At 37.0% G+C, this 25,552-nt stretch overlaps 1 protein-coding gene across 3 annotated transcripts in view; it reads left to right on the top strand.

The window, feature by feature from the left end:
* Positions 1-25,552, top strand: part of LOC121949095 (low-density lipoprotein receptor-related protein 1B) — a 312,361-nt gene that overhangs the window by 170,426 nt on the left and 116,383 nt on the right. For all 3 annotated transcript variants that reach the window (XM_088083039.1, XM_088083040.1, XM_088083041.1), the window contains 4 exons: positions 4,245-4,442; positions 5,387-5,591; positions 22,831-22,995; positions 23,320-23,564. In XM_088083039.1, coding sequence (XP_087939165.1) covers positions 4,245-4,442; positions 5,387-5,591; positions 22,831-22,995; positions 23,320-23,564 — 813 coding nt within the window. The remainder of the gene's footprint in view (positions 1-4,244; positions 4,443-5,386; positions 5,592-22,830; positions 22,996-23,319; positions 23,565-25,552) is intronic.

A 25,552-nucleotide genomic window follows, 5' to 3' on the forward strand; every position in this document is an offset into this window, starting at 1 on the left:
TGTTGGATTCTGAGTTGGAATCACTGACTGTGTTTCGACAATGTTGGTGCCTTTAATGAAAAAGTTTTAAGAATCATTTATTAATGCAAGAGTCACAGCACAGAAAGAACTGGAATGGAAACAATAAAAGTCAAACTCCAGAATTGGAGGGTTCTTGTGTTGGTGTGTTGAGTGCTGAGAAAGTGGAGGGCCAGTCTGAAGAATAGTGATAGATGTTGATACAGGGTACCGTCAGATCACATTCAATCAGTTTCAAATGTGAAGAGGCATCTGGGCGATGAGTCCTGTCTGTTTCTATCTGTACTGATTACTGATGTTGAGAAAAGGAAGCTTATATCCCTCCTCAACCCACCAGAGCTCTGTTACCTCATTCAGCTTTGCACAAGTTTACTTCAGGCCTCAGCCCAAACAGACACAAATGTCTCACCACTGTAGTATCACATCATAAACTCAAACTTTCCGCTGTTCTGTTATTGAATAATCCATTTGATGAGACCCCTCTGTAAGTGCTTGAAATACAATAGTTACACACGCATGCTGTTTGCTTGTCACATTCAGATTTATGGACCTCGTTTTGATTACTCGCTTTTCTATTTCACTTTAAGATTGATGGCAGTTGCAGCTCTAATCTTACATTAGCGCAGGAAAAGAATACACAATTTTCTCTGGAAGCCGATCAGAATTCTACGTCTTCGTCGTAAATCAAATTTTGCATACAAACACTAACATTCCAATTTAATCTTGAGAGAGGTGTTATTGGATTCTTTGTGAAGTCCCGAGCACACATCCACTCCCCCTTTTCCTTTGCACGTCTCAGGAATAAAAGATTTGCAAGCACAAATCTTCTCTGCGGTAACATTGTAGCTAGTTTGGTTGCAACACGGAAATGTGTCATTGAAGCAAGGACACCATTTTAATTGCATTTTTACAGTTCTGTTCCCTAAAGTCTGATTTAGTCTGGAGTGCTGTGAAGAGAGTTTTAGTTGTGCAAACATTTCTCAGAAGCAGAAATAATCTTACTGATTGAACTAAACCTCAGTGGGCGAGGCCAGAGAAGTTCAGTATACAAGCGCCGCTGCCAACTTTAGGACTTCTCACTAGATTTAGCGACTTCTTAGAGACCCTGCAAAATGTATTTCTCATAAGACTTCACTTACAAATGTATCTACTTTTTCAGAAAATGGAAAAATGTAATGTGTTGATTCCCTAAGTGTTTGGCAGTAAATTGGTTTGGCTTCAACTGATGCATATATTTTTGCACTACATGGTGGTATAAACCAGTGAGATATATTTGAAAGTATGTCCTCTGCACAGTGGATCAACAGGGAAAGAGCAAGCTCAGTGAAATAAATATATAAATATATATGGAACTAAATTAAGGTCAATTGTTTCAATTCCCCTGCACATTTTACTTGATATAAACAAACCACTGTAATAAATTCTTGGCTTATTTTGATGGAAAACACATTGCATGTCAGGGACAGTCATCCAGTATAACCTCAGTGAAAGGAACATCACTAAAAAATTCTCTCGTCTTAATCAAAAAACTTTGAAACAACCACAGATGGTACAGATCTCAGCTGCTAGACTTAAACCAGAACCAAGAGGTATGTTCACATGCTTGTATCAGCTTCCTGTTTGTTTTAGAATTGATTTTAAGACTGTATTGATTATCTTTAAAGGCGCTCTATGCAAAATTCAGAGCATATAAATTATGGTTCTAACATGGAGGTGGCTAACAATGGCAACAGTGCTGACAGTGCTCATAGTGTTAACCTGGGGGGAACCAAAGGATGGGTGCTAAGCTTCTGCAACGATGCCATGTGACCACAGTGCAAACTAGCAGCTATGAAGTAGCCATTGGGATATGCACATGCACCAACATGCACGCACAGTTGAACTGAATTACCTCAACAAACCACAGAGAAGCTTAGATTACAAAACACACATAAATAACATGACTTAATTCCCTGTTAAGGATACCATTAATCCACTATATCTTTACATCACAAATAGTGATTTGCTGCTATATTAATGTTGCCAGTGTTGCATACAGAACTTTTAAAGCTCTTCCTGACCTGGCTCCAGTTTATATTTTCGACTTTTTAAGCCCTCATACACAGTTGCATGGTTTGAGATCCTCGGGCAGTGATCTTCTGTCTTGTTCAGAGTCCAAGCTGAAGACCAAAGGGGACAATGCTTTTTGAGCCAGGGCCCCTGAGGGTTTCGAACAACCTGCCAAAGAAAATAAAGCTGTCTGAGTCAAGGTCTTCCTTAAAGTCCCTTCTAAAATTTAACTTTTATCGGAAAGCATATCCAAATTTTGTCTAAGCTGTCACTTTATTTTATTGGTTTTTAATTTATATTTTTGCCCTCCATCCATTTTGGAGGTTTCTTTGCTAGGTACTTGTATGCAGGTATAACTGAGAACATTAACAATAGCTGTTTTCTAATACAAGTACCCCAATCAGCTATGACAGTTTCACGGTGAGCTTGCATGCACAATACCAGGATCCTGAAACTCAAACACTCATTCATTAGCTGTATTCTCTCATTCTGGTACAGGGTCAACACTTACATTCACACCTTTGGGAAATTTAGAGTCACCAATTAACATCAGCATGTATCTAGATTGTGGGAGGAAGCTCAGTAACTGTGAACCCCCCCAAACTGACATGTGAAGAACATGCAAACTCCACACTGAACTCAGCAATCGATAATTTATCTCCACCTGTGTTTTCTATAATACAGACTGAAGTGAAGTACATTTTATTTATTGACTAAATATGTGCATTAGCCGTTTGAAACCATATTCAGTTGTGCTTATGTTTTACCGAGTTGTATTCCGCCTTTTTGTCTTTTTCTCCTTTATGTGTGAAGTGTTTAACTGCTGCGTCACACCAAATGTTTTTAGGAGTACTAGCAGTTATGGTATTTAGCCTTCAAATTCCTGGCCAATTTTATTAGAAGCAAAGTTGTAGTATTTGGCCTCCAATTCAGGGAGAGCAGAAAGAGACTCGCCAAGGTTATGAATCAACAGACAAAACAGTGTTTTTAAGGACACCTGCGAGAGATTAAGAGATGTTTAAGACGCATGCCTGTATGTATGAGGACCTCATCTGAACTTCATTCAGCATCTTTCAGCCTGCAAGCTGAGGGATCAGCATTTTGCAAACAGGGTTTATTTTAATACAATGGAAGCTCTCTGGGAATTCATGTTTTATGTTCAATTAGGAGGACAATTTGTATGTGCCCACTTTTTTTCTCTCTTTGGCTAGCATTAGATAGAGCTTTGATGGTTGCTGGGTTAACCCTTTGAACAATGAGGAAATTGGCTTGATTTATGTCAAAAGGATTTGGGAGAAGGCAATGAGCAACTTTAAAAGGAATGGCTGAAGATTCACAAAAAATAATAAAAAATAAATAAAAAGAAAAGGTCATGGAAAATATGTGAGAAAAAAACAATAACAAACAAAAAAGACCTTAAGACAATGCTTAGGTTGAAAAAAAAAGTATAATTAAACTATATATTTTGTAATTATTTATAAATAAAATTAGAAGCTCTTTATTTTCTGGTCTTTTTCCCTAGTTCCATATTTGTTTTTGGTTTTTTTTCGATGATATCTACTAATCACCCACAACTAATGTTCAGGTCATATTCTCTTCACCTTTTACAATCCTGTAAGGGCTGGTCAAATACTGTATAAGTAATAATTAACTGAGGCCTTGCCTGTCCTCTAAGAGTTAGAGTTCTGGCTGTTACAAATATTTTCTACAAAGTAAATCAAGCAATATGTGTATGTGAATGAATGTTTGCATGTATGTCTGCGTGTGTAAATTTACATGTGAAATGTCAGTGTTTTAACATGATGTACAATGATTAGATCAAACACCAACCTCCAGCTTTGGTATTTATCTATTAATGCACTAACATTCATTGTTGATCTTTTAGAAGTTTTCAAGATATACTGGTAATTTTTTTTCTTCTTTTTTTTTCAATTTTGACAGTAATATTTTTTTAGAAAATGTGCCAGAGCTTTATGTGTGTCAGTCATTTTTTACATTCCAGTCACACTCCTGGTAAAGAAGAAGAGGGCCGTTACAGCTTGGTAGCCAGTGCAAATCTTTGTACATGGTATCACACATTGTCCTGTTTTAACAATTCACTCAACACAACTCAGCCTTAGAGGTGGCCTTCCTAAAAAAATATATGTTGCTTGTTTCCTGTCTCTTTTCTTGGCCAGATCCCTTTGAGGCTTTCATCATTTTCTCAATCCGGCATGAGATAAGACGAATAGACCTCCACAAGCGGGACTACAGCCTACTTGTGCCGGGGCTAAGGAACACCATTGCGCTAGACTTCCACTTTAATCACAGCCTCCTTTACTGGACAGATGTGGTGGAGGATAAGATCTACAGAGGAAGGCTCTCCGAGTCTGGCGGTACACACACAAGCACATACATCCACCCACACACACAAACATTGGTTACAGTATACATCTAAAGACTGCTGTGATGTATTGGCTAAAGAGAGTCATGTCTGGCTCATCTGTGCTCTAGCAGCTGTAACGGAAGTGTGAAACACAGCCAGTGATAATGCTCTGTTTTGCACCACTGTCTGTAAACATTCTTAGTTGTGATGCAGCAAGTTGATATTGTCCTTACCTGTAAATTTATCTCAGGTTGTCCAAAGTTGAAAAATACCGCAGGACCAGAAGTCTTGGGCTGTTGTATTATGGAGTCTCCCCCTCATAAAATGATGAATCAGAACTTCTCCTTCGCTGGGTATTTTTGTGGGTGGCAGTACATTCACTGGGTTCACTTGCTTTTATTTCCCTCTGCGGTGCAGCAGAAATCGCCTCTTAGCTGTACCTGTTTCGCACTTTTGTGAGATGCACATAAAAGCCTCAGCATCTGAGAATAATTGTAAATGGCTACATTATAAATATTGTGGGAAAACCCTTTTACCATGCGAAATGGAACCCTCTAGAAAGCAATCTTCTTTACGTGGACGAGCTTTCCTCAAGAGTTCTCTGAGCATGTCCTTTTGCTTTAAGAAGGTTTTCCTGAGCACTTTTAAGAGACAATAACCGCCCGTGCCTGGTAGCTCACGTGGTTGCACGTGCACCCCATGTACAGTGGCTGTGTCCTCGCTGCAGCAGCTGCAAGTTTGACTCCAACCTGCGGCCCCCTCCAACCTGCTGCATCTCATCCCCTCTCTTGCCCCCTTTCAAGATTCATCTGCCCTATGAAATAAAGGCAAAATACTAAAAAAAAAAAAATCAGCAATAAGCAAATAAAAGAGACACCAACTAGCAATGCTACCCATTACTACAACGTAAGTCAGTGCTAAATCATGATTGTTGTGTTGATATTGTTGTTTCAGGGGTGACAGGGATTGAGGTGGTTGTGCAGCACGGTCTGGCCACCCCAGAGGGCCTGGCTGTGGACTGGATCACAGGGAAACTGTACTGGATCGACAGCAATCTTGACCAGATTGAGGTGGCCAAACTTAACGGAGATATGCGCACCACCCTGATTGCAGGAGGCATGGAGCATCCACGGGCCATCGCTCTCGACCCGGGGCAGGGGTATGTTCACTCTCACTGCCACACACAGAGCATGCTGGCAGCTGTGCTATCCATCAGACACTGAGATTATTGGAATAAAGTAAAATTACAACCTCCTTGTATTTCTCACTTCTGCATCTGCCTTGATGTATGAAGATGTCTGCTGTGTTAAGGTCCATTAAAGCAGCAGATATAGAGTACATCAATAACAGTGCTGTGCGCTCCATTCCAGTAATGACAACTGATGTAGCTAATACCCCCCCAACCATTGCTCCGACTTTACACGCTTTACTGCCCTTTCACTCTTGTTCCCAGGCAATGTTTTTCTTTAATACATTTTAAGCAAGACCTTCAAATAAAAAGCCAAAAATATGCTCTGTTCTTATTTGTGCATCATTCCCCCTGGGGCTATTTCAAAATCATGGTTGTTTATCCTGCTGGGATGCATGCAGAGACTGTTTGTAGACTGATCTGTGGTTCTGAAATGGCAGCCTTTACTTTGCCCAGTCAGCAAGCAAGACTTGAAAACATCCATTGCAGTGCATTGATTACAATTTCTCTTTCTTGGCCTGACAAGTGTTATGATAAGCTTTTTGATTTGTTGAAATAGGCTGTTGGATGACGTTACAGTGGGGGTGACAGGATGGTTATTAGCCACTGATGCAATACACCTGGGAGGCTTTGATAGTGCATGTTGCTCTGGACTCTTTAACAATTTGGACTTTTTTCATCCGGCCTTTCTGAAATGAAACTGAACTGCCTAAAGAACAAACGCTCATGGGGGACAAAGAGGGAAATCCTCCTGACTGAGGCATGGCTTTCCAGAAGCTTAACACGACACACATGTTTCTTATGTTATAATGGCATTTTGTCTTAATACAACAAGCCAACATATCTCTTTACAATAAGAAGCATATTTTATTTGACAAGGTTTGTGTGCATGTGTGTATGTGTGTGTGTGTGTGCGCGTGCATGTGTGCCCTCTCTAATCTCTATGTGCGCCTTTACCATTTATATTTTCCCTACTTTTTAATCTGTTAATGAGATTTACTGAGTGGTGAAAGGTTTATGGAGCCTTGTGGGAAGCACATTAAAATGCATCATAATTGTTCAGCATTTTGCCATTGTAGTTAACTGAAAACAAACGGTTCTGAGTTTTTCACTGTTGGCATGGCCTTCAATTTGTGCAAGATTTCACAGTGGATTTTGTGAGGATTTTGTTTCAGTGTTAACCAGTTTTTGCGTGGCGTGTTAAATCTGTTGTGGTTCTCAAATCACAGAAAGTTCAGGACTGGAATTGCTTTAATCCAGTGTTGGGAACAAAAGTGCTGAGGGCAATAAAAATAACTCTGATGTTAGCCCGGAATAAAATGTACATTGTACATGTACATGATTTATGCAAATCATGGATATGTTACTATTTTGTTCTTCATTCTGATAACGTAGTTCAGATTACATATATATGAGCTGATTGTCTCATCAGGAGGATGGTGGATGGTCTGTCACCTACATGAGCAGCTGCCAAGCAGTAGACCAGTATTCCAGACCAACAAAAGCATTTTTTTTTTTAATGTACTGGCAGGATGAGGCATTTTCAGCTGTGTTTGTAGCAAAAAAAAGCAGATGTTATTAACAAGAGTTTTTGACATTTCCAGTTGTGTTTGTTGTGGCAAGAGCAGGTATTTTTAATGAGAGCTTTGGACATTTACTGATGCATTTGTTGCGACAAAAGCAGGTATTTTCAACTACAATTCTGGACATTTCCAGCTGTATTTTTAGTGTCAAAAGCAGGTATTATTAATGACAGTTTGAGACTTTTCCTGAAATGCTCTTAGCAATCAAACCAGGTATTTTAAGACAAACCAAGATGTTTTCCCAACCGTCACCAAGCTTAAAACAACCCACACGTTAACCCCAGTGATGTCACAACTTAAAATTTAAAACTGAAACATAATGAAATGTAAAATTTATACATGTCAACTAAAAATGAAACCTACTAGCATAACATATCCGTTGTTTGTGGAAAAGTACAATGCCAACATTCATTCTGGCAACTGGGTTGCTGATGAAATGATTTGAACAACTTACTTTTAGGTGCTTGTTGTATTCTATTATAGATATGTATAAAGATGGAAAATTGGATAAAATATTATGTGTACACTACTACAGCCTTCAAAGCTGTTCTTTAGTTGATTACAGGTACATGGATCAATGCAGTGTCTCACACTTTTTCCTTTGTCCTGGTTGATTTGATGTTTTTTCTCCACTGATTCCCGATGTCCTCGTGAGCACAGAGCAGCCATCGATCCACTCTCCACTTGTGCAAAGCAAAGATAAAACAAATATGCAGCAAAAGCACTAAGCGATGCTGATTTGTGGAGCAGAAAGACTATACAGACATGGGGCATTAGTACTAATATGTTGAATAACAAAGTCTGCTCTTATTTGGAGTTGAGTTGTTGATCTGAGTTATTAGATTTTTTTGAGGTTGTTAACAAGCTGTTAGCTTGTTGTAGATTTTACTCTTGTAGGGTTTTTACTGTTTCAATGCTTCACTTGCTATCATACAATCTGTTTCCACGAGTGAATGTATTTAAACCAAAATCGATGCGATGTGCACAGAGGTTGACATTCTCTCCAGTATGCAGGCTGTTGCTTCAGTGTCAGTGTAAAAAAAAGTCAAGGACTTTTTTTAAAAATATTTTTTAAATTGTATTTATTGACATGGCTGTTACATGGCATTGCCATTTTCTTGTTTATTATATAGAATTTTTCCTTTGCACTTCAGTATTTTCTCTTCCTCTGATCGTTTTATGTGTGTGTGTGTGTGTGTGTGTGTGTGCACTCGCGCATATATATAACAGGGAACATACTCATCGTTACACAGTCACCAACAGGAGCAGCAAAACTAACAGGGGACATTTTTAAGTCCCCACTTGGACATGCTCTAAATCATCATAAAATCATGTGTTATGGCCTCTGGTGAAATTTTTCAGATTTTGCCAAGAGGGGACCAAAGTGTGTGTGAGTGTTTATATCCATATTCAGAGCTCTCCCTCCTGGTTGGAGCTGGTATTTGAACGACCCATTCACACACGTCGCTTTTAACACTCCTCTCCCCAGCAGCCTTTCAGACTGCAGATGGGCCGTTAAACAGGCTTTAGTAATGTTAATGTGGGTGACATGAAGGCCACAGAATGTAATGTATCAAATATGATACAAATAGCATGATAGGGTTAATAAAGACACCAGTCTCCTGAAAAGTGATTTGTTATTAGTCTTTGCATTAAAATTCAAGGCTTGGCTTTAGGTGATTTCATAAGTTTTAAGCTCTATACTGTATGAAAATAAAGGGCTACCCAGAAGGCAGGAGAGAAATCAGTATTTTAGAGCCTTAAAAAAAGCAAGAAAACTATAATCCAAGCAGAATAAACCTTTACATAAAATGATCAGCAGTAAGATTTTTTCTTTTTAGGTTTAATTATGTAAAATGATGTAACATCAGACCTTGACTAGACCTTTAAAGTTGTTCAGTCCTGCCGATACTGACCTGACCAGTTTTCACGAGCACTGAATGTCAATCAGTTTTTCAATATACTTCAATATGCACTCTCAGTCTATGCGCATAGAAATGTAATTTGTTTGTGGGTGCACATTATAGAAAACATGTCCAAACATAGGATAATGCAACATGGAGTCCACTGTTGGCTGGTACATAATGACAATTAGTTCCCTCTTGGATAGCATGGAGTGACGTTCACACTCCACCATGTAAAGAATAAATAAAATGAGATAGATAAGACTTACACAAAGAATCTTACCTAAATAATTCAAAAATTATTCCTCAACTATGATTACAATGACTGTGATTATTATAATTATAACTAATATTTTATAACAAACTATAAAGGCTCAGTTTGAGTGGATGGCTTAACCATCTAGCTTGACACTGTTTTACAATACGGCTTCCCCAGAGGGCAAGGAAATATTTTAAATCTAAAGAAAGGAGATAATAACAACAATAATAATAATAATAATAATAATAAGTGTAGGAAGAAAATGTGGAGAGAAAATACCAGCAAGATCTTTACTAATTTTAATGAATTGCTTAAATTAGTTTATTATCAGAATTTAACTTAACCTTGAGATTAGCTCAATCCTCCAAAACTCCTTTGAGTTTTTAGATGCACTAAACACTAGATTTCTGTCAATCTTACAATGTATATGTTTTTTCTCTATAATCACAGGAATGCATTTTATTTGCTGATCTACTCTACAGGCAAGAGGTCCACACTTGTGTAGTATAAAGCAACAGGGTCCACAGTTGGCTGGTACATAATGACACAAGTTACTTGTAAATATATCTAAACTAAATCATGTAATTTTTTTTGCTTCTAAAAGGATCTGTAAGTATGTATTTTTGTAACTGAATATAAAGGCTCAGCCGTTGTGGATGTCTACCATTTTATAGCTTGACACTGTGTTTAAAAGGGAGCTACCCCAGTCCATTCTCATTGTTAACTTTTCAAATACATTCCCTCTGTCAGTGCTTTTGGCATACCTGCATCAATCTGGATCATGGCAGGATGATGAGAGATGAGAACATAGCCGGACAGAGCCAAGCGGCATTGTTATTATACGTCGTCAGTAGACAGCCAGACAACCACGAGGCACATCTGCATACATCTTGCGTGGCTAGCATCACTTGAGGAGAATATGGATGGGCGTACTCAAAACTTCCATTTAACAGTTTTACAAGCAAAAAAAATGCCATGCAAGTTTTAGGTTTTATTTTGAGGATTTAAAGTTTTTTTCTATTGGGAAAAGAATATTAAAACAAAAATGTTATTTTTTTAAAAAAGGAATAAAGTTTCATCATCATTGAATGATGCCTTTTTCAGAGCCAATATTTGCATAAAATGAAGCAAATAATTTAAAATAGCTTTGCTGGTCCAAAGTCTTCTTTGTAAAACATCAGAGCCACTCAGAAATACTTAGAGGGCAACTGAGGAACTGAGTGGATTAGTTGTGGGCAGACATACAGTGAAAATCAGATTTTAACCGGTTTAAATAGTTAAGAATTCTGTATAGTTGCAGTGATTTGACAAAATTGCAGGGTCTCCCAGAATTCACAGGAATCAGCTAATTTGGCATTTATTGTTATGGTTGAAATCCAATGTATGTGTGCCCATCTATGAGAATCCATTTTATTTGTCACATTACAGAAAAGAGGTCCACACTTGAGTTGTATAAAGTGACATGAGTCCACTGTTGGCTGGTATATAATGACACAAGTTCCATCTTAGATATATAGTATAGAGTGACATTCCCATTTCAACATGGATAAATGACAAAGAATAGGAAAAAAAGAAGTTGCATGCATTATTGTTCAAAGAAAATAATCTTACAAAAATGTAATAATAAAATTATTTATTTTTTTAGGAAATGGGAGATAGAAATATCAGGTTAGTTTTTTCGTACATTACTTTTTTAACCGTGCACCTGAATAAGTTTATAAAATGCTGTTTAGGTTGTGCTCCTTTTTACCTTGTGTTGAAAAACATTGACAACCATCATGATATAAATGACTAGAGCAATCTTTAATGGTATTTATAATATGGGAGGTTTGTGAGCAATCAGTTTGTCTCAGTTACAGGGGATAAGTCAGTTAGAGGAATGATTAACCTCTGAAACCCTCTGTTCAACTGCTGAGATGAACTATTTCAAATTCTATAGGTTTGGCTGTACTTTTGGCTGTACTTTAACTTTAAATTCTAAAAGGAAAGTCAGTCCACACTTTGTCCCTCTTGGCCTGTACAAAATGACACTTCTTGTTTTGTTTTGTTTTGTTTTGTTTTATATTTTCTCCAATGTTTTAAATTAATCTTAAATCTGCATTAGACAGACAAAATTGAATATACATTACTAGATCTCAAGAAACCAAAACAACTACAACTACTAAAACAACTAAAGAAATATAAAACAGCCAACAATACAAAAACTGCAGAACTAGGATCAAAATAGGATTCACTTTCAAGTAAAATAAAAAAATAACGCTGAGAGATTTGGATTGGATTGTCTGCTGTATGCGACCTTTAAAAGTCTTCTGTTGTAGGAGAGGGAACTGAGAGTTTTAAATGGGTGTACTGGCATGCAAAATTACCAACACATTTATGGATTGTGTCTTTAACAGAGGCTGACTACTCATTTTGTATTGGATTAAATGATTTGCCATCTCTCTGTGTGCATGCTGCAGTGACCAGAGGGACTTATTATTATTCAACACAGTTTTTGGTTTATATGAAGAATTTCAAATTCCTTAAAGGGTTTTTAGTTTATGATGTAAGCATTAAACAATCCTCCACATTGACTGAGTGGAGTGTCCAGCACCCATGTGCCTTTAAGGTTGCCTCTGAGAAATGAGTGACTTGGAGGGTGAGGGGTCGCGTGTGCAGCTCTGTGCCAGGCCTTGATTCTCTGCAGTGTGGGGTTGGTTTCTTTGTTGTTGACGATGGTCAATAGGCCATTCCACATTAACCTTCAGAGATGCTAATTTATATTAGCTAGAATGTTACATCAACTCCTGACTGCCTGAGACATGGGTCTGTCCCTGTCCTGGTTAAGCAAGTAGCACAGTGCTTATTTAGCTGGTACAACATCTCTGGATTATTGGGAAGAACATCCTAAAAGTTTACAGATTGGGCATATAATTCTCCTCAAATTCCCACTAGCTTGAATACTGATACAAAAGTAGTACTTTTTTACTGGATAGTTAAATATTTGAACATATTTAATCACCTAATAATTACATGAATTTCATGGCAAACCATTGTGATGTTACATAGTTTATTGTGCCAAGTTAACATTTAATTGTTCTAATCATAATAAAAGGTTTGGTTTCAACTATAGGGAGTAAACAAAACTAAAGAGTAAGAGTGATCGTCTGATCATCATGTTAAACATATTCAGGAAACAGAAATAAAATGTCAGAATGCAACATTGAGCCAAAGAAAAAACATGGTGGATTATTGTAGTTTTGTAACATAGGTTTTGTTATTGATCTGTAATGTTGAATTTATGTAGTCCATTTTTCACCTCCTGAACCCTTTTCATTTGAGCTGCAGTGATATAAATTTAAAAGGTTTGGTCATAAATCAGTTTGAACTTATATATGAAAATAAATAGTTTTCTAACCTATAAAACATTTAATGGGGCAAGCATGTATGCATGCTTAACACAGCGCTGAGAAACAAAGCATTTTTAAGTGACTGTAAGATTTAAAACAGCAAATGCAACTTTAAAATGGCCTCCCAAATAATATGTCAAGATCCACTACATGGTATTTTTTAACAGTTTAACAATATACCATCAGTAGTGTATCAGTGTATCAGCGTACCATCAGTAGTTGCAATTTATTTATTAGTTATCAAGTGGTATTGACAAAAGTGAAATTAACAGTCTGTTAACAGCCAGCTTAGGAAAAGATGACACTGACATGTAAAATTACCAGCACATTTATGGGCGCGAAATGCATCCCTAAAGGAGGTTAAATATTCATTTGTTTGTGAAAAAATTGTTGTTCATCTCTCTAAGATGTTAAACATTTGATTCAGTGGTGCTCTGCATTATTAAGTAAGCAATCACATGGTGTTATAGATATATTGTTAGATTTATGAGCCTTCAGTTGATGAAGCTGACAAAAATATGTAATTTCCTCTACACTGAAGAGGTGGAGTGACCAGCACCCATATGATTCTCAGATCCTAACTTTGAATGTTGAACAGTGGAGACTGCTGCCACTGAGAAGTGAGTGACCTGCAGTGAGTGAGGGGTTTGACTCTGTGCAAGTCAGTCTGTGAAAATCTGTCAGGCTTTGATTCCTGCAGTGCGAGGATGGTTTCTTCTAGCTGACGATGGTCGTTAGCACATGACACATTGAGCTAAGGGGTTGCTAACTTCTCATATCCAAGATGCTGTATCTGATTTAGACTGACTGAAACGTGGCTTATTCCCCCATCCTGGGTTTAACAAGTAGCACACACTGCTTATCTTGGTTAGTACAACATCCCTGGATTATTGGGAAGAACACCCTGAAATTGTAGGAGTAGCATACAATTCTCCACTTTAATTCCCATTTTAAATACTGTTTTTTTTTTTTCAAAACTTGTACTATTATGGATATTTAAGTAGTTGAACATATTCAGTTACCTAATGATTACATCTGTTATTTCATGACATACCATTTTGATGTTGCACAGGTTATTGCCTCAAGTTTACATTTCATTATTCTAATTATAATAAAAGGTTCTGTTTTAACTAAAGAGGTAAACAATACTACAGAATTAGATACTCTGTAAAGCATCTACAAACATTATTTAGATAGTTAAAATGTTGTCAATGGTTATTGATTGTATGGAGTAAAACTAATTTGGCCCTTTTAAATGTTTTATAGGTGAGCTACATAAAGAGTACATGTTTGTGTCCTGATTGTGTGATTATCATTTTTAAACACATATATGAACAGAAAGTCAATGTTGACATGCAACTTTGAGCCAAAGATAAATGTAGTGGAGTTATTGTTGTTTTGCAACTTTTGTAACCTATTAAAAATTTAATGAAGGGCAAACATGTATGTATACCTTACAAAAGTGCTTAGAAAGACATTATTTATTAAGTGACTCAAAAGATTTAAATAGCAACTGCAACTTTATAATGGTCTTCCAAATAGTATTTCAAGATCTGCTACATGGTATTTGTTAACAGTTTAACAGTTTATTACCGTTAGCAGTTGCAACTTTATAGAAACCATCCAAACAATGTTTATAAACAGTTTTCAAACCAACTATTAATAGTTAACAAAGTGTTATAAATATTTGGTCTATCTATCCAAGAGATATTTATATTGTATAATTTACTTTTTTGTTTTTACTGAAGGTTTACAAATTAGTTGGAAACCATTAATACTTAGTTTATGTATTTATACAAGACTGTATAAGTCTTGGTATTTGACTAATAAAATAATAATCTATAACATTACTTATAATGGGTAAAAGTTAATTAGTTATCATTTCTTCATTGGTTATCAAGGAGTATTGACAAAAGTATAATTAACAGTCAGTTAACAAATTATTAATGATGCCTATAATACAGTATTGCCAGCTTCAGAAAGATGATACCGACCGCGTAAAATTACCACATTTATGGAGTAAGATGCATCCCTAAAAGAGGCTGAGTATTCATATGTGTGAAAAAAAAATGTTATTCATCTCTGTATGATCTATGTACATTTGATTCAATGGCTTTGTGCATTCTTTAGAAAGCAATCTGTCTTTATTACATTCACACACAGTTTTATAGATATATTTTTATATTTACTTGGCCTTCAGTTGATGAAGTGGACAAAAAATATGTAATTTCTTCTACACTGAAGAGGTGGAGTGACCAGCACCCATATGATTCTCAGATCCTAACTTTGAGTGTTGAACAGTGGAGACTGCTGCCACTGAGAAGTGAGTGACCTGCAGTGGGTGAGGGGTTTGATTCTCTGCAAGTCAGCCTGTGAAAATCTGTCAGGCCTTGATTCCCTGCAGTGCGGGGGATGGTTTCTTCTAGCTGGACGATGGTGCGTTATGGTCGTGAGGACATTACATTGGGCTTCAGGGTTGCTTACTTCTCATATCCTAGATGTTGTATCTGACTGAAACATGGCTTTTCCTCTTTCCTGTGTTAAACAAGTGGATGTTGGGTAAGATAATGTTAAACTGTAAAGAGTAGAAATACAAGCAGAATTCCACATTTGTCGTCAATTGCACAATTGACTACAAGCTATTCAAAAAAAGGAGTTAAACATGTTTTTCACATGAAGAAACATCTGCTGGGAAGTGACATAATAACCACATGTATGTAATATCACTGAAATAATTGAAAGGTAATTATTTATTAAGTGGCCCTCTAAAGCAGTAGGGCATCTTGGCTCTCAGTGGCTCTGTTTGTCTGAATTTTTAACGCAATGGCCATCAGAAACACATTAACATTAGTTAAACTTTAAGTGCTAAAGAGTTGTTTCAGTTGACAACACTGGAATGTAAAGACCTGTAAAGCTGAGTGTCAATGTAAACTTATTTTAGCAATCTCACATGCCTTCATGCACACTCTCTGTGCCGCAGTGACAATGCTGTATACCAGCCCTGTATTTGCCAACTAATTTACAACTCTATGTGTTACCAACTATAGTTATCAAAAGCAACCAAAAAAATAGATATAACAATAATAAAAACTTAGTTCTGGGTTGCACAAACCTCTTTGAATGGGGTCAACAGAAGATAACTAGTGAAGGCCCATTCATAGATGTATATCCTGCTGTGATGGTTTTGAGATGAGGTGTTGGTGGCTCATCACCATTTCAATGCCCATCAAAAACACTAACATACCAGTTAAACTTTAAGTGCTAAAGAAGTTCACAATACTGGAATTTAAAGTCCTGTAAAGCTGAGTGTCATTGTGAACTTATCGTATTATTATATTATTTATTATGTGCCTTTCACTTCATGCACACTCTTTGTGCACTGACAATGCTGCATGCCAGTGTGTAGTATATGTGTTATAGACTGTAGTCATTAAAAACAAACATCTTTGAATGGGGTCTAGATTAGATAATGCTAAAATACACTTACAAACACAGGTGTTTCATCCATCACTAAAAACAAGATAAGATATTTGGTGTTCAAATCCATTACCTATCATAATAGCATGAAAAGGAGCCTTGAGAAATACATAAAAGAGACAAGGCTAAAAACCAAAATGAATGGCCATGACCTTTGACCCATAAAGCTGCACTGCATTAAATACCAACATGACTGAAGGATATCACAAAATGAGCTCGGGGACACTAAAAACCACTGACAGTGGACACAGTTTATCACTGTATCTATAAATGCAAATTAAGACTTAACTATGCAAAGTGAAAGCCAGATATCAGCAAAATCCAGAAACACTGCCAACTTCCCCGGACCTGAGCTCATCTGTCACGTCACAGTGAATATTAAGACAAGTTATAATTGTGTTCACATTATAGCCTTTATTTTAAAAAGCTACAATGGCAACATTTCTGGTGCCAATTTACTAAACAATGAGAAGCTTTACTGAATAGATACAGTTTTGTATTAGATATTTTTCTCTTTACAAAATGCACCTTTCTATTTCTTTTTCATTAATCTATGGTGGAGTGTGAATATCACTCTGTCCTATCAAAAGGAACTTGTGTCATTATGTACCAGCCAACTTGGGACCACCGTCGCTTTATTCTATATGTGTGGCCCTTTTTTCTGTAATGTTGATCAACAAAGAAAATGCATTCTTATGCATATAAATTGAAAGCACGCACATACATTGTAAAAGAGATCCTGTGCTTGTAATAACTCTTAATGGGAATTTCCAGTAAAAGTCTGATAATAAATCTATTTTTATGATTAATCAGCAAATACTGTTGCTGACCTTTATATCGTTTTGGTCCTTTCTGGGAAACCCTTCATTGTAAAGGTGAACATCTAAAGTAGGAATTCCAGTATGTTTTTCCATGGCCAAGGGATCAGCCAGTATGTGTGATATCTCTGATCTAGACACTAGAGAAGAAGTCTCAGACTTGTAATGTCATGAAGTATAAAGTCTGGAGCTACTCCTTCTGCTCATCGAGAGCCTAATTTTGGGGACCAACAGAATGTTTTGTTATCCATTAAACCCAAATGAACTTTATTATAGTGGTGCTGTCCTTTCTGTAACAGAAATTGTTCCCATATACTTATAACATTGTTTTGGCTGTTCTGAGTGTCATCTTGAACATTTTTCACAATTTCATATCAATGGAGCAACTCTACACTTTATATCAAATGACATCACAAGCACTCCAGTTTTTGGATATGGGAGCGAGTTGCCCATGTTTACTAATGTTTTTAGACTGCCTTAGATCATAGAAATAATATGTATGTATTTTAGAAATGGGCATAATTTCCCATTAATACAGTATCAAGCCATAAAAGGTTAAGCCAGCCACTAAAGTTGAGCCTTTATATTCTGTTACACAAACATACTAACAAATCATATTTGAAGAAGAAATGTAACATTATTCAGATGAGATTTTTTCACAAGTATTATTAAATATGTTTGTATGTGCTTTACATGGTTGAGTGTGAATGTCACTCCGTGCTATCTAGAAGGAACTTGTGACATTATGTACCAGCCAACAGTGGACTCATGTCATTATATCCTACTCAAAGGGTGGACCTTCTTCTGTAATGTGCACCAACAAACAAGTTGCATTTCTTTAAGTACAGACTGAGAACACAAGTATATTGAAAACTTGATTGACATTCACTACTTGTGAAAACTGGTCAGGTAAGTATTTTGGAAATTGAACAATTTTAAAGGTCAAGTCAAAGTTTGATGTTACATAATTTTAATTTAAAACTCCTTTTGAGTTTTTCTTACAAAAGGAAATGGAGTGTGGACATTTTTTTTTCTTTTTAGAGTGCAAAAGTTCAAAAGGTACAAACAGAAGTCGACTTATGAAGGCCCATTCATAGATGTGTATCCTGTTGTGATGGTTTTGAGATGAGTTGTTGGTGGCTCATCACCATTTCAATGCCATCAAAAACACTAACATACCAGTTAAACTTTAAGTGCTAAAGAAAAGTTTCAGTTTACAATACTGGAATGTAAAGTCCTGTAAAGCTGAGTGTCATTGTGAACTTATAAGTAACATTTATTATGTGCCTTTCACTTCACGCACACTCTCTGTGCACTGTGACAATGCTGCATGCCAGTGTGTGTAGTATGTGTTACAGACTGTAGTCATTAAAAAACAAACATCTTTGAATGGGGTCTAGATTAGATAATGCTAAAATACACTAACAAACACGGGTGTTTCATCCATCACTGAAAAACTATTGTGAACACAAGGAATACATTACAAAACAAGATATTTGCTGTTCAAATCCATTAACTATCTGCCATAATAGCATGAAAAGATTTAGAGAACCTTGAGAAATCTCTGCATAAAGGGACAAGGCTAAAAACCAAAATGAATGGCCATGACCTTTGACCCATAAAGCTGCACTGCATTAAATACCAACATGATATCACAAAATGAGCTTGGTGACACTGAAAACCACTGACAGTGAACACAGTTCATCACTGCATCTATAAATGCAATTTAAGACTCTACTATGCTAAGTGAAAGCCAGATTCAACAAAATCCAGAAAGCGCCACTGACTTCTCTGGACCTGAGCTCATCTGTCATGTCACAGTTTGATTTCTTTCTTTTGGAAGCAAACAGCTTTTAAGGATTAGTCACAGACTTGTGTTAAATCATTTTATAGTGATTAACTAATTAAAATAAATATATTATTTATTAAAATAAGTAATTATATTGCTGATCATTTTATGTATAATGTTACTCGTTTATAGATTTATTTTTCTGAATTTTTGGTGATACATTGGTAGTTACAATTGGTCTGGTCTAAATATACATATATATATATATATATACATATATAAAACAAAGACAACAATAAAGTTATTAACAGTAAATAGTAAGATAAAACTGAATTCACAGGATTATGGGAGCCTTCTTTAAAAGATATACTTTGCTTTGGCAAGTATTATTTCTGTAATATTTATTATCACAAAAATGTTGATATATTGCAATAATAAAGTTTACATACCCATTTTAAAGATACAAATGAAGTTTTAGTGAAAAAGAAGCACTCTATAGGTGAGAGAACCAGGATAAACCAGTTTGACTGCAGTATATGGATGTCCCCCCTTTGATAGGCAGACGTCGCTCAAGGCTTCAGGTCCCCTCTTGGCAATTTCTTTAAAAAATCGTAAAAATCACATTTGCAGTAATATTGTGAAAGAAGACCTCAAAAAGTAAATTTTCAATTCTAGTTTTGTATTTTTAAAATGACTGCTAATAAAGGTTCCCTCTTGGATAGTACACTTAGATAGTCCCCTATTATTCATGTTCGCATGTATGTGTGTGTGTGTGTGTGTGTGTGTGTGTGTGTGCGTGCGTGTGTGCGTGTGTGCTTGCATGTATGCCCTCTCTAATCTCTATGTGTGCTTTTACCATTTATGTTTTCCCTACTTTTTAATCTGTTAAGGAGATTTACTGAGTGGTGAAAGGTTTATGGAGTGTGTGCGTGCGTGCGTGGTGTGTGTGCGTAGTGTGTTCTCACATGTTCAACAATATTAATATTCCTAAAGTTTTCTTTGCACAATAACAATTTAAAAAAAAAATCAATAGCGTTAGAATGCGTTTTGAGATTCATCCCTTTTGTTGACGATTGAATATTGTTTTACTATATCATGCAGGAACAAATTGTTGCTTGGCAACAGCTTCTGTAAGTCACAGAAATGAGCTCTAGAAGGATAGATAGCCCACTGATTTAAAAAATTCAGGGGCACCTAAGTTGGGTGGGGAAAAAGTACTCACCCACCATTGCAGAGACCCAGGTTCACTTCCCAACAGCTATGCCTCTGTCTTGGCCTGGCGCCCCCTCAAACACAGCTGTCAGTGTCTGCCGGTGCAAACAGGTGATAGGGGATAGTCAAGGATGATGTCCATATTAATGCACTTTGACTCTACTAGTTGGTCAAAGAGCCTGGGTGGACACGGGTGGGATCTAGGTGGAATAACATGATATTTTATACACCTGAAGGTACATTTACATTAACCTTGCATTGCCATTGCAATTGCCCTGCACTAAGCCTTAAAGGGATACTTCTCTGATTTTCAACCAGCTTTGTATTAAAACAGTGTGGGTAGTATGTGTAGGTGAACTGTGATTAACTTCCCTCCATCTAAGCAGACTAGATATCCCTCCTACCCAACAGCAAAACCACCAAATGATGCAGTGTACATCAGTTGGCAGTGTTTTGCTGGCTCTTTTGGCTGTTGATAGAACCACAGGCTACTTCCGCATTTCTGTATTGCTCACCAACCATGCCGCCAACATAACGGATTCAAAGAGTATACAGCTGTTTAAGACACACACCCATCCCAGATGCTGATTTAATATAAATTAAGAATACATTATTGCGCTGCCTTCTTCGCAACAAAAAGGTTTTTAAAAAATTTATTTTATTGCCCCATTCATTGCAATGGTGACAGTTTGTTAATAGGAAGTGGGCATCATGCTGCTTCCTGCACAGTGAAAACAGGGGTTGAAAAAACAGAGATCAAACAGTAAAACTAAGCAGCACTGATCTGATATAAATCATGATTCTGGTACAGTGCTGCATATTTCTTGCATAAAATGTTTTCAGAAATATGTATAGCTTACCTGTTACTTGAACTGTAACATGAGATCAAGAAAGCCACCATTGTGTGGAAAGGACGCGGTCGCATTACGTCACCCACCAGTGGGAGCTTTAATTGGTCTGATGCATTTTAGTTTTCTGCCTTTTGAACAAATGCCAAAGCAACAGTCCCTTTTCTCTGTTATCTCTGGTCATTTGATACCGATTTCAAAAGTATTTGCACCTCTCTTCTGCATAGATGGACTAGTTTTATGTGAGTACCCTCTTTATATTGGTAAAATACTTGGATATATTGCTTTTGATATGAAGAAAAAATAAATATTTAGTGGAGTGATTGCATGACAGTTACGCTGTAGTTTTTGGTTTTTGGTCTTTGTTTTGGGTGTCACAGGCCTGTACTTAATAATGTGTCAAAGATACTATGTACTTTGATCTTGTTTGAGGCTATGCCAATTATTTTTTTCTAAAGCAAAGCTTTTTCATGGTTTTCACAGTTTTTTGTCAAAGGGTTGTTTTATCTTAGCTATGCATACCGGATTTTTGCCATGCTTCTCTCCTCATGCATGTAGGTTTTATTTTATGGAATGGAAAAACAAACAAACAAAAAAAAAAAAACAGAAAAAGAAAAACAACACAAAGGGTTCACCCCTGTGGAAACCTCTCAGCACATCTCAACATCTCAAAAGTTGAACTCCCAATGTCACCCAAATGTGTTGCATCAGCCCATATGTGACTTAATGTAACACTGTTTATTGACAATGTAACAAAGGTTAATGCTTGCTTAAAAAAATCACATAGAGGGTGAATTTTAGTCCATGCAGGTACTTTCCAGTTTGATAGATTTACATCTGTTAAAGATACAAATTAAATGCATGAATTGGTGTGATTTTATCAGAGACTAACGACAAAGTATTGATTGAAACAAGTAGTTGTTTACTTTTTCTGAGTGCTAGAAAACCCATTTTGGAGATTTCACCCCATTTTTTTCCATCTACAGAATATATCATGTCTTTTGATGATATATTGTAGTGTAAATTATGTAAGAAAATTCCCTGTTGTCAGTGCGTTGCTAGTTTTTCACATTAGGTACTTTGAGTTAATGCATATGAGAACTATCCAGTGGTTGTATACTGTGGCCAGTATATTTCAGATTAAAGCATTCCTGAAATCAATTTAACACTCTTAAGAAATGAGTAATCTGCTCATGCACTCTCCCCTATAGTACTCTTTCACATTTGTGGGGATGACTACATTTCATGGTCGTACAGAGTAGGATTAATGGGTGCTTTTGGTGCCTAAAGGCGCATTTCCATTCCAGGGCAATAATTCTAATCTAATTACTTGAATCCACTCAAAGGAGTGGGTCATCGATCAGGGAGGCCTTATCAAGTGAATAAGGCTATTGATCCGGACAAGGATATTTCTTCCTAACACTGTTTCTTTGTCGTCAGTATGTGATTTAAGCTTGAGCACCCATTTTCTCCTTCATTCCAGCTGACTTTGTGGACCAAGGCAGGACAGAGGCGATGTTTGTTGAGTTAGAGTAGGACTCAGGATATCGCCGATGGTCACATCAATGACAGTGTTCATTTTCAGGCCTCATTGAGCTGTGAAAAGTCATAATAAAACAGATGGCCTCCCATTTCAAGGCATGTCCCAGATGTTGAGGGTTGCACTGGATCGCTGGTGCTGTTCTTGGACAGCCATCACTGCCACTAATGCTTACAGTTACAACAGCATTATATATACAAACACTGTGTTTGCAGTATCAGAGCACTGAAAAGCACAAAAGGCTGAGGCATTGTTCTTAGGTGGTTATGAGGTTGAAAAGCCCTTTTTAGTGGATCTATCAGAAATTGTGCATTGTGTATATTGTTGCTTGCGCTCATAAAAACAGTCGATAATAAATACTAAGTGTTGCCTTTGTGTTTCTGCTCCAAGGATTCTCTTCTGGACTGACTGGGATGCTACTTTTCCCCGAATCGAAGCTGCATCAATGAGTGGGGGAGGTCGACACATTGTGTTCAAGGATATGGAAATCGGCGCCTGGCCTAATGGACTGACTCTGGATCATTTGGAAAAGAGGATTGTTTGGACAGATGCACGGTAATTTTCACCTTGTGTGCAGAAGCATTCACACTTTCTAGAACTTCTAATACACATATGACATTATATAAGATTCACAAGTCCCTGAGTAAAAATTTTACGTGAAGTTCCATTTCCCCAGTGGGCATTAAATAATGGAAGATATGTAATATTTAGAGATCTTAGTACAATGGCCATATTTGGTTTTAAGTGGGTCTTGAACAATTTAATACTTCCATCAGTGGTCGCACTTTGATCTGCTAACTTCTCCTGTTCCTTTTTATATGCATTTGGAGAGCAGTTTAAACTTTGATACGGCCCTATGTGTCGGTCTCTTTTGAACAGGTCTGATGCCATTTTCTCTGCACTCTATGATGGAAGTGGGGTCATTGAGATCCTCAGGGGACACGAATACCTGTCCCATCCCTTTGCTGTGTCTCTCTTTGGAGGCAACGTCTACTGGACGGACTGGAGGACGAACACTTTAGCCAGAGCCAATAAGTGGACTGGGCGCAATGTCACAGTCATCCAGAAGACGAGTGCTCAGCCTTTTGACTTGCAGATCTTCCACCCCAGCAGGCAGCCACAAGGTGAGAGCAGTTTTTCTGGCTTTACTGTTGAAGAAGAGACACTCACAGAAAAGGGACATTTTACTGTGTTAGCTGGAACCAGGTTTATGTATAATTTGTCAGATTTGCTGTACTGGAATATGCACAGCAGGGACATTTAACCCCATAAGCACTGCGGTCACTACTGGCTTTGAAGGGTTTTTACCTTATTTAGCATAGGAACTAGCTGTAACTATAGATGCTTTGAAAGCAAAAAGCCCCAAAATTATATCTCTATACAGTCCAGTTACCAGAAAAATATGTTGGTGTGGTGAATTTCTGCAGACCACCAGTATGTTATATTTGCACATTTCATATGTACCATATCAGCATTTCTAAAGTGACATAATATATGAGCTGATTCTGTCATTGTAAGGTGGATGGGATTGTGGATGGCATGACACCTAGGCGAGTCACATGTCAAGCTGCAGACAGCTGTCATTGCTGTGTTTTCAGCAGCTTTTGTGGCACCAAATATGGGTGTTTTGTAGCAATCTGTCACTGTTTTTCCACCATGTTTTTGAGCATGCAAAGCATTTGTTTTTTCCAAGACATTGCTGCTTTACTGCCAGGAAATTGGCATGTGAAGCAGTTGATTTTTACTTTGACAATGTTGTGTTTTCTACTGGAATAGTGGCAGAATAGCAGGTGTTTTTTAACCAGACATTGCTTGCTTTTCCTGCCAGAATCATGTCTCCCTCAAACCAGGTATTTAAAAGCATCTTTTTCCCAACCATAACCATGTGATTTTGTGCATAAACCTATTTGTATGTTAACAACAGCATTATTGAAACATAAAGTTTTACTGTATGTGCTACATAATCACTTGCAAATATAATGTATCTGTGGTTTGCAGAAATGTGCAATGCCATTATTTTTTTCTGTCCCCTGGGTTAATATAAACCATTTTAAGATCCTACTGGCAGTTTCTCATTTCGTAACAGGAGTGCATAGAAAGCAGAAAGGTAATGTAAAACATTTTACCATACTTGGGCCTCTGCAAACATTGTTCAGCAAAATTTAAAAAATTCTGACTTGCTGGTTGTAAAGAACGGTCATTTCCTAGAGACCAGGATCATAACTTCAATTGATTAGGTTCAAGAGCAGCAACCATTTCACTTTGGGTCATCTTCCAGCTTGTTCACAGTGAAGGGGGTGCTTCCTTGGGTGCAAATTGAAGTACAGATTCATCACGTTCAATTATCTTGCACTCAATAGGTAAACAAAAACGATTCAGATCCAATTTGGGTATAATTCTCCAGTATTACTGGGTGATGACAGAGGATACATTATCTTTTAAAACACAATTCATTCTCATGTTGCAAAAAAGGAAAAAAATACAGCATAATATAAATTTCAGCTCCTGCCTCTGCCTTCATTTGGCCTGTCAATCAGCGAGCATGTGCCTGAATGAAAAAGGTACTCATGCAGAGGATTAGCTAGCTTGAGTTAATGGTACCCCTGAATGTGTTTTTCTCGCAATCTAAATTATGCTAATTGTCTCATACCACTATATTAAGCCTTTTTTTTTTTCAACATGTTTATAAAGAGCGCTGCAGAATGAGAACTACATCTGCCAGTGAATAATTGTGGCATATCCAATTATCAAATCAATTAGTGATGTGAATAATGTGTTGTGGTGACATGAAATATATGTAGTAATTCTTAAACTTCATTTATATTGCCAGCAATTTCTTTTAAGTGAATTCCTCTGAATCCATATCTGTCACAGTGGAATAGGTGATCAATTTTGTCAGGAGCCACAAAGCCAAACACCAACGTGTTGAATTAATGTGCTGCCTGACAGAAGGCCTACATATGTAAGCCAATCTTTATTTGATATGCAGATCAGCTTGCAAGATTTATTGCCAAGCTCAAATTGATAACATGAAATCTGTTTTCAGTTTACTTTATTATGTTTTGTCATTCAGAAATTAGCTGTTTTAAAATTGATTTTTGATTAATTTGTA

The sequence above is a fragment of the Plectropomus leopardus genome, chromosome 10 (assembly GCF_026936395.1).
Source record: "Plectropomus leopardus strain MGB_pleo_1.0 chromosome 10, ASM2693639v1, whole genome shotgun sequence".
NCBI classification, from domain to species: domain Eukaryota; kingdom Metazoa; phylum Chordata; class Actinopteri; order Perciformes; family Serranidae; genus Plectropomus; species Plectropomus leopardus.